The sequence below is a fragment of the Sciurus vulgaris genome (genome assembly GCF_902686455.1).
Source record: "Sciurus vulgaris genome assembly, chromosome: 3".
Taxonomy (NCBI): Eukaryota; Metazoa; Chordata; class Mammalia; order Rodentia; family Sciuridae; genus Sciurus; species Sciurus vulgaris.
The window spans coordinates 113,755,523-113,769,374 of record NC_136463.1 but is presented as its reverse complement, the minus strand read 5'-3'; the positions used below and the strand labels follow the sequence as shown (position 1 = coordinate 113,769,374).

At 37.6% G+C, this 13,852-nt stretch overlaps 1 protein-coding gene across 1 annotated transcript in view; it reads right to left on the bottom strand.

Annotated features, from left to right (window-relative positions):
- The window catches only part of TANC1 (tetratricopeptide repeat, ankyrin repeat and coiled-coil containing 1), a 226,962-nt gene that overhangs the window by 136,225 nt on the left and 76,885 nt on the right, over positions 1-13,852 (bottom strand). The window contains 1 exon segment of the mRNA XM_079131851.1: positions 8,714-8,793. Within this exon segment, the coding sequence (XP_078987977.1) occupies positions 8,714-8,774 (61 nt within the window). The 5' untranslated portion in view covers positions 8,775-8,793.

The following is a 13,852-nucleotide window of genomic DNA, read 5'->3' as shown; positions in this document are numbered from 1 at the left end:
AAACACACAAAAATATGTTTAAATTTGTACTTAAACTGCCTTATTAAAACAAAAAAATCATTTTTGCCTATGGAACTAGGAGAGATGAAATTGCTTGGTCACAATTAGTCATAAAAGATTTGAACAAACAAGTATTCTAACATATTGTTAGAACTATAAATTTAATGCCATTTTTTAAAATCTAGAAAAGCTATAAACAAACTTGTTACCCAATTTTTCTTACATCTGATCTTATGAGAACACAGGAAGTTATGAGATTTTCTCTAGAACTGATTTGTAATGATGACCCAAAAAAAGATACAACTTAAGTATCCATCACTGAGAACTAATAATGAAATGAATTACAGTGTATTTGCCCAATGCACTGAGCATCTTTTTAAAAGCACCATTATATACTGGTATATGTGAATATGAGAAAATATTTTGGGTGTAGGGATGCAGCTCAATAGTAGGGCACTTGCCTAGTATGCTCGAGCCCCTGGGTTCATTCCCCAGTATGACAATCAATCAATATCTAAAAATACACATGATCAATATTGTAATTATTTTACAGAATAAAATGCATTTAAAAATCCATGTGGAGCCAGGTACAGTGGCACATGCCTATAATTCCAGTGACTCAGGAGGCTGAGGCAGGAGGACTGCAAGTTCTAGACCAGCCTTGGCAACTTAGTGAGGGCCTAAGCAACTTAGTGAGACCCTGTCTCAAAATAAAAAATGAAAAGGACTGGAGATGTAGCTCAGTGGTAAAGTGCCCCTGGGTTCAATACCCAGTACCAACAACAACAACAAAAAGTTCATATAGGGTTTAAGGATCTATACATATACAGATATATGCATGTGTGAAAAAAAAAATATATATATACATATGTATATGTGTGGGTATACTTATGCACATATATGCAAAGAAAATACCTGCTAATGTCAAAATAAGAAACTGTTAACATTAATTGTCACTCAGGAGTGAAAAACAAAGCAGAGGAAAAAGAAGTGGTTTAGGTGCTTTTCCTTTATACCACTGTTTAGCTTTTGTTTTCATGATTATACAACAGTTTCATATATATCAAGCAAAACTTGGCTTTAAGATACAGAAAATTAAGTAGGGATATTAATAACTTGAGTACAGATTAAAATCATGTAGGGATCTCACAAATAATCCTCCTAGAAAAAGGAAAAAAATCTAGAGTAAGAAAACAAAACAAAACATCCCTGAAGGGAGAAGTTATAAACTCAGAAGTATCTACCATCTTTAGTCTAGGATAGTGATCTAAAATAGAGATATTTTCCTATATATTTACTCAGTGCAAAAAAATAAAAATTAAGAAGGCCAAAGACATGATAGCTATATGAGTTTGGACCATTGCTTGATACCTCTTTTCCAAACATTCCTCAAAAGAGTGAAGAAACTGAACTCAAATTCTAAGATCCCTCTTGATCTAAAACTTCTTAAAATTTATTTTATCATGGTTTGAAGAAAGAATCCCTACACATCATAACCTGAGAATATGCAGCCATGGATAAAAGTTTGTACTAACGAGCACAGCAATTTATTAAAGAGATGTTGCTGGCATGACCTCTGCCTTCTGTTAGGAGCTCACCAGTCATCAAGTTTCCAGCACATCCAGCTAAGAGGAGGCACTTTCTTGGCTATGCAGAAGCAGAATGCTACCAAGTACTATGAACATCCTGATGACTCATTTTAGGTGCTTTTATTTTGGTTTCTCTAAAAATATCTTGAATAGAAGCCAATCAGATCAGAGGTCTACCAATTTAAAAAAATGCTAACTTGACATAATGAAATATAGTTTTTAATCTATAAAATCAGCAACAATTATTAAAAATCCACATGCCCAATATTTGTAAGAATTGTGCTCCTAAACTACCTTAAAAATGGACAACTCTCTGACACAAACTCTGAGCGTGAAGAATTAAAACCAGTCGTTTTTATCCCTAGGAAGTACTGTAGTCATCACAACATTGAACAAGAATTCAGTGAGTCTACACTGCCACTCTAAGAGCTGATGTGTTAAAACTAACCAGCCACCAAGCAAGGCAGGGTGTGGGAAAGAGTGGAGTCATCGATCCTACTTTCTACTGCCACGATTGTAGATATGATGAAGTTTCTACCCTAGGCACAGGCCCACCCACTGGATACCCCTCTGAGGGCCGTCCTCGGCAACTGTAGGAGCCTGCCCAGTCAAAGCACCCATCTCTCTCATACTGTTATGAAAAATAAAAAGTTCAGTGCATCCTCCACAAAAAAAAAAAAAAAAAAAAAAAAAGGCTGATCTACTTTAAAATTTGCCCCTCAGGAACTACAGCTGCCAGTAGAGTATATGAAATCAAGTTTTTTACTTTTCTGTAGAATAGAAATAAAACCTTATAATTCCTCTTTCACAAAGAGAAAATAGATCACCTAGAAATTCAACTATAAAATTCTAATTTAAAAAAATTCATATATAAGTTTTTATGGGAACTAAGCTAGATATAGATGAAGTTCCTTTTTTAAAAAAGTCTATACAAAGACTTTCTTTTTAATAAACACATTTAAGATTATTTGTGAAATTGGATTTAATTAGGAGTACTACAAATTAATAATCTATATTTTCCCTATTAGAAATTCCCTTTTGCACTGACACATATACATACAAAAGGGGGCCCAACAAGAAAGTATTGAGAGTTTTGCCACATCCTTTATGACAATTCAAAAGGGGCATGTTGTGTGGAGGTTTTATTGGCTATGAGAAGTAGAAGGTCCAGGACAACTGACTTCCCCTTCCTCTGACTCCAGAGCTTTCCACATGTACGCTCCTCACAGTAAACAGAAAGTTCATCATGAAACCAGTATGGCCCATATGTAAAGATAACAAACGCCTAGCATGTGTTTCCTTCCTTTTCTCTTTCATCCTTTATATTTCCTTAAAAACATATGGGAAAGCTACAAAAAACATGGGAGTCAGGGACCTTCCAAATACTAAGGTCTTCACAAATGAAGGATGTGTTGGGGTAAAATTTTATAAAGTATATTTAGAAATCTACTCAAGGCTAGGGATGTAACTTAGTGGCAGAAAACTTACCTAGCATGCAATCCCAGAAATGCAAAAAAATAAAATAAAATAAAGGTGGGGTAGCGAGGAGGAATTAAACCACCATCTGACTCACAGCTTGCCCAGGATAAAGATGGGAGAAGCACCTTTTAGTACCCAAAGTAGATGACAGACTCAGTATTTGGGAATAGTCAGAGGAAGAAGCTTCTAATATATCACTCTGCCTGAGATCAGCCCCGCCTTCTCTTCAACAGGGAAGGAACAAGAAGTTTTAAAAGAGTTTCACTTGTTCATTAAAGGTATCACAATTTTCTCAACAAAGAAGATTACGGAATATCTAAGTAAAAGTCAATGTCAAGCTAGACAGTTTTGCAGAAGGATTCTCTCATTTAACGCTGACAACATCGCTGTTAGGTAGTTTTGTGATGTTACAAAATTAGTCCAGGGCCAGGGGTGTAGACCAGTGGTGGAATATTTGCCCAGCATGTGTCAGGTCCTGAGTTCCCTCAAAAGGAAAGGAGAGGAAACTTGTCCAAGTTCAAGTTGAGATGTGAATCTGTGTCTTCTAATTCCAAAGTCTGTGCTTTTTCTAGTCTTTGCAACTTGTATGAGGACAACAAAGTGAAAAACTGATGAAGGAACCAAAAAACCCAAAGGAACAAAACATTCCTGCTCCAACTAAAAGCAGCCTAGTTCCATTCTATGTTTACATCATGCCCTAATATTTTGCAGAATTTGTTTAAATGCCCTGGTAAAGAGAAATACATTACCTTTAGAATGAATTATTTCTGCTTATTTTGTTGTCTGGGAAACATTTTTGGAGTCTGTTAAGAAGAAGATACCAAACATTCATAGCTCAGCAAGACGGTCACTGCACTAAATTCCGAAATAATGGCCCACAACCACAGAAAATGGGCAATGCGGCACAGAATAATCAAAAGCAGCTTCATATTTTCTGGATAAAACAAAGCATCGTTTGTATTGAGGCATTTTTAGAAGGTACCACTAAAAACCAGACTGCAGCCTGGAATGGCTTAAAATACCAAGTTTAACAATCACATCGATGGCTTTTAAACTTTAGAGGCAAACAGCTTCCTTTTACTTCAAATTCAAAGTGAAGAATTAGACGCAAAGTTAACAGATTAATTCAGTGCACACACAGGCTTAGAGACTATCCGATGCCTTAATTAACACCATTACAAGTGTATTTAGCCAACCACCTGGGTTTTAATGATGGAAAGGTGAAGGCCAAATGTTTTTAATAAATTGCTTCAAACTAAGCTCCCCTGCTTTAAAAGAACACAAACAAGCACAAAGGAAAAGACTAATAAATAGTTATTATTTGGCACATTAAGGAACTGTTCCCTAGTCTGCATTTTAATTGAGACAGTACCACAATTAAAGTTTAGAGATTTTTGCTCTTCTCCTCATCTTGGGCCTATTATCACAACTGAGCAACTAGGAAAGGTACAGAGGGCACAACATTATGGACTCAGTAATATTCAAGGCAGAAAAGGGGACACAAAGAGGAAAAGGAACCAGCTTCCCTTAGGGAAGGCAAGAGGCCTTGACTGTTAAACTTCAAAAGGGAGGCCAAAATCTTCAGGTTCTAAAGAAAAAGCAAACACCACCCACTGTGAGCTGTGATTACATCACAGACATTAGATAAAATTATATTTCATTTCTTGAAGCGAAAAAAAAAAATCAAAGAACTAGCTGAGCCATTTACTTGCTGTGTGGAAGTAGTAGCTATTATCATGCACCATATGAGATCATCTATGCTTTGTTAGTTTTTGAGAGGAAGGAACCTGAGCAGTGTTTTTAACTGAAGAATCCTCTAAGATGCATGTGATGGTGGCAAGCAAAAATCCGCCACACCCTACAGAAGCTAAGAAGTCCCTACATACTCTTGGTCACTCTTGCTGCTAGAACCCAGTCTTTTATAAGCACCTACCCCATATTTTCTAATTTTTCTTGGCTATACTTAAATATTTTCTTTTTCAGATGAATTTCTATACTCATTTTATGTTGTGTTAAAAGGGGGGGGGGGCAGGACTTTTAAGAAAGTAAAATACTCTGTGTGATACTACAATGTCATTATATATTTGTCCAAACTCCATGGGTTGCTCAACACTGAGAGTGAACAATAATGTAACTACCATCTTTGTATGATAATTTTATGTTAGTGTAGTTTCATCAACTGTAATATATGCACCACTCTGGTGGGGGTGGGTGATAACGGGGAGGTCATGCACATGTGGGGCAAATCTCCAAACCTTCCAATTTTGCTGTGAATCCTGAAATTGCTCTTTCGAATGAAGTTATTTAAAAACAAAAGATGGGGGGCAGTAATAGATCAGTGGTAGAGCACTTGACCAACATGTGACACGAAGGAATCAATCCCCAACACCACAAAAAACAAAAACAAAGGAGGGATTTCATTAGAGATTAAACAGAATGTAAGATAATTTTGGAAAATGTAGTTGATTTAAAATAATAGTCTACCTATTCAGGAATATGGTATACCTTTCCATTTATTCTTTTCTTAAAGACCTTCAATAAAGTTTTAACGTTTGCTTCAACATGAAGTCTGTGCATAACTTCTTAAAGTTTTGTTAATATTGTAACATGGGGCTTCTACTGATTTTCCGAACAGTGTTAAGGTACAGAAAAGATGCCAACTTCCTATGTTCCTCTAGAATTCACTCTAAATTCTCATCAGTTCCATATTTGATATCAGATACTCCCAATCTTAGAGCTCAGTATTTAATTTTTAAATTAGTAACAACAGTTCAATAATAGTAACATGAAAGTTTACTGATAGGGAAAGGTCAGTTAAAATAACCATGTGGCAGAAGGTTGTCATCCTCTCTGGAGAGCTTTAAAATCAAGAGAGTGCCTCATATGCTTATTTTAGATCAACGTCTTAGCATAAAAGAACAGGGAAAGGGGAAAAAATAGATGCCCTCATCTGGTCCTCCCCATATTATGGTTTAATATTGATTTTTGATTGCTTAGGCCTACTCAAGGTCAGAGAAATATAGGGCTCACTTGGAACAGTGGGAGCAAGTTGAACGTGTTTCCTGAAGAAAAATTTTTTTTAAGTTTTTAATACTGCATTCTCCAAAAATGCCTCTGTAGCCTCCAAAAAACACTTTTTGCCAGCTATAAGCATTTCCTAGGTTGAAAAAAAAGAGCATAATCATAAAAAGAGACTTGCTATTTTTGAAGTTTACTCAATGGCTTTCAACAGTTTAAATCTCACTGTCTATAATATTTCAAATATCCCTATAAAATATAACTTGAATTTCAACACCTGCCAACATTTTACCAATACTTTAAAGTGGATACATATTCTTTTAGGGACAACAGAAGAGCTGGAGGGATAACAACTTTTTGATGCTTCTGAAAAATAGCTGGTTTCTTTTGAAGAATGCCAAATTTAACTCTATTTTCTAAATTTGCAAAATAAGTTCAACATAAAAAGTACATACAGTAAAATATTGCCAGTGAACATCAATAAAGGATGAAAAGCTAAACGCTTTTTAGACATAATTTCTATGATTATGAGTTCAAGCACATAAGATTTTTCTTTTGTCTTTGCAACAAAGATCGGTTTTAATTGGAAACAGTAAAGCAAAACTTTTCCATATTGAAGGAGAAATTATTACCCAAGTTTCAGCGCAGGCTTAGTAGATGAACCAGCTTTAATTTATACAGAGAAATCAAGCTCTGATTTTCTTAATATGATGAGCGTTGGTACAGAACTCAACATAGGAATGGTCAGATATTTTCCCCAGTCGTCTTGTGACATAATTTTATCAGGATTTAAAAATCCAGTCTTTGTTCCCAACCTCACACAGAAAGATTCTAGTTAAGAGAACCAGGCACATACCATACAGATGCTTTCTGAGAAATATTCTCACTGCTTTTCCAAGTTGGTTTATATTAGTGAAAAAAACATAGTGTGGGAATTATTATGAGGACAAAATTCAGAATACGCAGTAGTTGTTCTTAAAGACCAAAGGGAGACATAAACCCAAGTCACATGCTCTGAAGCTGGAAAAGTTTCAAAGGCAAACTGTGTTCACCGTCTGGCCTGTCTGAAAGGCACGAGTGCCTGAAGTCATTTATACTGTTATTTCCCATGAGTCCTGCACTGGTCAAAGAGGATGGTAGGTCTGTTTTGAAAAACTCCATTACCATGTAGGAAGTTTGGCTTGGAGACCCTGGCCCTAAGTGAAAAACATGCTAGTTGACAACTCTAGTCCAACAGACAGGTTAGGACCTAACTTCATGCTAGAAATTACAAAGGCTTCTAAAGAACAAATAACAAAGTTTTAGAACTGGTGTCAGATGAGCCAACACTTAAAAAAAAATTAACAGCTTTCAGTGAATTAATGAGAAAGACATTTTGGCCTTGACCCAGAAAGGGATGAATGTACCCCTGGACAGAAATGATGTGAACTAAAATTTCTCCATAGTAACAATTCTAATTAATTATTCAAAGCTAGGAGTTGATTTTCTAAGGTTATGAGCTAACTACAGTCTCCTGTTTATATCATTAAAATCTGGTTTCTTCTATTCTTTGTATCTGCTTATCCAAGCATTAAATGAGAAGCTTATAATGAAATCTTAACAGCAAAACTATAATAAAGGCTCTACTTTTAAGGTGAGTTTGCCATTTTGCAGACTTGGTTTAAGGGATAATTAGTAATAAATAGAAATTTTGTCTAGCTTCCACATAACCCAAACATTTATGTCTACTTACTCTCTTTTAGAACTACAGAAATAACAGATATTAACAATATTCTCATAAGGCTTTGTAAGATCTTTCAAATTGAAGAGTTAACCATAATTTGATGATGTTTCAGTAAAAAGTAAACAGAAATTAAAACTGAAATGTTATTTGGTATACAATACCTCAAAAATAAGTCATTCACCAACAAGACTGGATTAATATGAAGTTTACAGAGTAAAATGCAACATTTCAGTGTAGCCAATTCATGCCAACAGAATTGTACAAAATAGGCAGACAACACACCATTTTTCTATCATGAGAAATAGAGCATAACACTGAGAGGTCACCAGAATAACCCTGAAGACATCACACGGAACGTAATGCTGTTAGAATCACCATGACCACCCATGCACTGGTATTCTACAGACAGGAAAGAAACCCAGGCCAAATTAAGCAGTTATCCTCAAAATGAAAACTAGCTGTCTGGCATTAAGTGGAAGTACACCTGTTAGGAATAAAATCTGATACTCAAAAAGATGAGAATCAGTCAGCCAACGAACAGTTGGTCGAACATACAAAATGCAACTGCTTATGGGACATGGGAAAGGGCTTTCTAGAAATCAAATTCCTGAACACATCTGCTATCCCTTTAATGTCTTTAACTTTGCCTCTAGATCTGATTATGCTAAAATGATGAACTCTTAAAAGACTTTTGGGGAAGGATTTGGTTCATAATCCAAACTCAATTTTCAAAGTTCCACTTTTCACAAAAATTCAGGCATACATTGAATTTCTTATAGTCACCAGGATGCTATTTGTTCTAACCCTCCCTGATCCACTTTCAAAGCAAAGCATCCACCCGGCCTGGAGCCAAGCTGCCCAACACTGCCCACAGTGCTTGCTCAACCCATTCCTGAACACATACCGGTTTCCTTCTTGTTTCCCTTTCCTCCCTCTCGGCTCTTCTTCAGCACAGCCTTTAACATTTTCAACACTCTTTGGTCTCTAAGGAGAAAAAGAGGGGAGAGAAGAGGAGTTAAAAGTTGAAAAAGATGAAATACAACTTGCATGTTGACATAAGTGGTAACTTATGTTCATACAGATCACTTAGGATGATATAAAAGTACCTTGAGTTTTATCAGATTCCTGTTAACAAATTGGTGGGAAACTAAATGTGAAGACACAAGGCACGTTTAACGGCTTTTATCAAAGTGATCAGAAGTTTACTGTCTTGTTATGTAAGTTACAAAAACACATGAGTACATTCTCAGCATTCCACACCTAATTAAGGTCATGAGGCTAAACCCGAGTATACTACTATAAGATATCTGGCATGGCAATACCATCTTCCAACCTTAGTTCATCAAAAGAAGGAAATGTCAGAAGATGAAGTCCAAAAGATAATGGTTCATAAGGAAGTTACATGGCCTAAGGTAATGTTTTACATGTACTACTAACTAAATAATTACAAGGAAAATATTTTGGAAGGCTATCAGAATGGAACATACCTTATAAATATTTGCAAAATAAACACAATGGGAACACATTTTAACCCTAATGCTAGTCAACCCATTTAAACAGCACACACTCCTGTATGTTTTTACTATATATAGTTATGACTTTGGGGTGGGAAAGAAAGGCAAGTAGAAGGGGCTGTGACATTATCATCAAATTCTTTATTAGAATGAGCTGTATTTTTAAGCAGGGTTTTCCTGGGCTTGTAAACACAACACAATAGCCTAGGCCTGAGATGAAACAGGAAACCATCCCTACAGCAAGAGACAGACAATAAGACTATTATTTCATCATGAAGCTAATGTCTTTCAGCTCTCTCTTCGCCCACTAACTCAGATGATGACTGGACAACCCCAAACACTAGCAAATCCTGTGGGTCATGTTACCATCACAACATTGTTGATGCACTAAGTGAGGAAAGTAGAAGGCAAGCAGGTAGCTCCTGAACAGAGCTGGAGGGGAGGGCAGGGAGGAGCTCAGTAGAAGAGGGCTCCTGAACCTGCCTAGCTAACCGGATTCTTCGAAAGGCCTCAGCGACAACCCACACCACCTCTCAACTCCTGGAGTAAAGCGGAGGTTCTGTGGAGTTCATTGAGAAGGATAAGGAGCCTCAGTGTGCTGCCATTCACAGAACCACACAACATAAGCATGCAGAGTGACCTTTCTTATCATTTAGTCCAGGCCTCTATTTATTTTTCCAAATGCTTTTTTTACCAATGAAGAAACAGAGACTCTGGGAGGTTGACTTGCCCAGGGGTCACTCAGCTAATTAACAGCAGGGCCAGAATCCAAATCTGCAGAGGCCCAGCAAGGGTTTGCCTTCCTCTGCTCAGCTGGCTGGCTGGCTGAACTCTCCTCTCAGATCAATGAAAGCTTTAGGCAAACACACAAACAAAACTGAGGGATATTATAGGAAGTTAATATCTTAGGAAGAATTTGGAGAAAGCCATAGTGGTTATTAGGGTTAAATCGCCTCACAAACAAATCTACACACAAAAAAGAGGGTGGCTCATAGCCTAATTCTGCTTTTTAAATGCTACTTAATATGGGACCTAGGTTTCAATAAAGGGCCAACAACGAATCCAGAAGAGGGCATAGTACACTTCCGCACAGGGGGCCTGTGGCAACACAAATTTCTCCTAACAATCCTGCTTAAAAAAAAAAAAAAAAAAAAAAAAAACATGCAAAATGTTGCGGTATAAAAAAGGACAGGCAAAATTAAACACACAATTCCTAATATACACAATCATTCTCTTTTTCAAATCAATCAACCTTCAGGGTTTATAATTAAGCAAAGACTACATGCTTAAGAAAGCAAAATACTGACAGTCATGCCATCAAACCTTGTCCAAGGCCCCTTGCACAACCTGTGTCGACTCTTCCAGAGGCCTCTATTTACCTGGATCTCTGACTAGCTAAGCCCCGTCACGTCCATGAAGATGCCCCTGATTAATCACCCAGTCACTGTCAATTTGCAGCAGATCTAACCTGCCACTCAGAACATCCAAGCCACAGAGCAAGGACAAGGTGACACTGACATTGGTATCTCATTCCAGATAACTTGCTTGCTGATTTGGAGGATCTCAACTGTTTTCAGGATAGCCACATCTTCCACATCAATGGGTCTTGAAGTAAGTGAAAAAGGCTATTAAATATCTGCTGAATTTTTTTCTTCCAGTTCCTGCTTTCCTCCATAAATAGCAATTCCAGGGAAAAAGCTTAAATTGTATTCTAAGTGTTCAGTTACCTGGAGAAACTCACTGATTATGCCTAGTGCAAAAGCAAGGACTCTAAAACCACCACAACACGTACACTCGCACCTACACAAACATACACATGGGAAAGAAAAATAGTAAGAGTTCCCAGAAAGTTCAATTTTAAAATTAGCAAAGATCCACATGGAGCTATTCAAAGTCATCTGGAAGTCCAAATCATCATGGTTGAGAATCTATAGCTGAAACTTGATATTTACAAACAGACCTAAAGACTGTGTCCATCTGAAAGGGAATGGTCAGAAAGAACAGCTATAATAAAGGCTGGAGGGGCCAACACTGTTCATTTCAGAGAAGATTACTGGCACACCTGACAGCATCTGTGAACTTAAAAACACCCGACAGAGTTCTGGAAATGAATGCAGTGTACTATCAGAGCGGGACACTCTTATACGTCGGCATGATACAACCACTTCTCCTTGTTCTGACTCCTTAATTTAGTTCCTTTCTTAGCCTGCCAACAGTGGGAAGAGAGTGTGCTGGTCCAGTCAATACAACTGTCTGACCTGTGGATAACTAAGGTTCAGGGCATAAATTAATAAACTGGTACTCTGGCTTTAAACGAAAGCTTCCGTGAGCTTTGTTAAAGGGAGTCACTTTGCCAAGTCCCATCCATTTAAGAGATACAGAGTACTGAGTTTCTGACCCCCACTTGAAGACTAAAAGTAAGACAGTGGTAAATTCTTCCGTGGCAATGCCACCACGCAGCAGACCTGTGATGGCAGCCAGCCTGCGCTCCCTGAAGACACCCTCTGCTTCATCTCACACTTCCCTTCCAGCAGTAACTTCAACTACTATCACTTTTTCCCTGAAAGAGTCAACACTGACCTGTCATGAACAAGAACAAAAACAAGAATGATGTAAACCAGCCTTCCAGACAAAGTAATTCAGACCTAGCTGATTAGAGCCCAGCATACTGAACAGAAACTGCCAGAAGCTATCAAGTTGCTACTGAAGAACCATGCAGGTGGTGAGGAAGAACTCAGGACAGTACTGAGGGAAGTACTTAGGCCTGTTTGTTTAGATTCTTCCTGGCCTCTTGGTATGGGGCAGGACTCCTTGGAATGAGGGTCTTATGACCTACTTTCAGGCAAGGAAATAAAAAAAAAAAAAAACCTCTTTTATGACTATGCTCAGGGGAAAAGGGTAGGAGGAGTCAGGGTGATCTTGCTTCTTCAGCTCTCAATCAGCAAAGGGTTGTATTTTAGGGTACCGTGTTGTGAATTCCAATAAGAGGAAAGGTCAGCCTCTAGGTTACTGCAACTGAAATAAACTAGAATAAAATTTCCTCAGGCATGATGGCGCTCACCTACACTCCCAGAGAGTGAAGCAGGAGGACTGCAAGCCACAGGCCAGCCTCAGCAATTTAGGGAGACCTTGTCTCAAAAGAAAATAAAAAGGGCTGGAGAGGCATTTCAGTGGTAGAGCAACTCTGGGTTCAATCCCCAGTACCATTAAGTGGGGCGGGGGGTAATATGACATTACCCCTGGAAGGGCAATAACTTGAAGTCACCTAAATGCCCTTTGTTTCTATTATCAGTCAACGTCTATGTTTCCCAGATGCCATTTTTATTTCCTTTTAAAACCTCCAGAAGTTAAATAGACCATCAAAAGTTTACTTTCACTTCTGGTATTTCTCCTTTAGGACATCAAGTTTTGGGGAAAGGTACCACATCTCTGTCGTGTGTTAGAATCCTGCACAGCATATTACATTAATTGTAATTAATCTAAATTATAACTTAAAATCACTCCAGATAAAACTGTAAGATGATTTCAAAAATGAGACACAATCTATCTCAGTTTACAATCACAATGGCAACATCATAACTTGTCTGAAATCACAGACTAGCACTAGCATTAAAATTTTCCTCTAAGTGCCATGTTGCCTTCTACACAATTTCAACTACCGACTCAGAGCTGAGGACACCAACTATGTTTATTCTTTAATACATAAAAACAGAAGCCAGAACACAGGCTTGGCACCCACTCTGTTCTTAATATTTGTTGACAGATTTAACCAGGCTGCGATGAACACAGAGGAGAGATTTCCTCCTAAATCACGCAACCAACATTTACTGCAGTTTATAATGGGCAGAGAACATTCCTATATATTCTCATTCATCAGGAATGCAAGTAAACTCAGTTAAATCCAATGTGACATTAGGTAATCAAATATGAGGAAAGATAAATGCCGCATTTCATAATATCCCTTCCTGACTATACCTAAAATAACCGTAAAATCGCAGACCAGTTATCCCAAATACTAACTCTTAGACTTTTTAAGAAGCATCTCCCATCAAACCATTCACTGGTGTCAGAGCAAAATCCTGAAGATGGCTTTCTTTTGACTAAATAAAACCTGAGTAGTAATATTTACAAGTGGAAACTATGGTGCATGTAAGAATTAAGAAATATGTTTTGCACCCTAAATGTTAGGCGCTCATAAAGTTTTTTTAAACTGAGTTAATTCGACTTATCTAGTTGTAACCATGTCTTCTGCAGAACTGCTTTTAGGACGTTTTTTGTGTTAGCAATATCCATTGTTTATCAAAAGAAAGGAAATGGGTGGTGTCAGTAGGTCTGTAGCAGCCTACGAGATAAATAATACAGAATACAGCAAATAAGAGAAAACAAAGCCAAATACAGATCACGAAAGGGGGTGAGGGGACACCCTGATTGTTGGCTGGAAATTCATGGGAAACCTTTTAGTTACAGAAGCCACCCTGAAAATACGTAGTACTTCTCCAACACTGAAAGATCCCAGGAGGCTGGGAAAA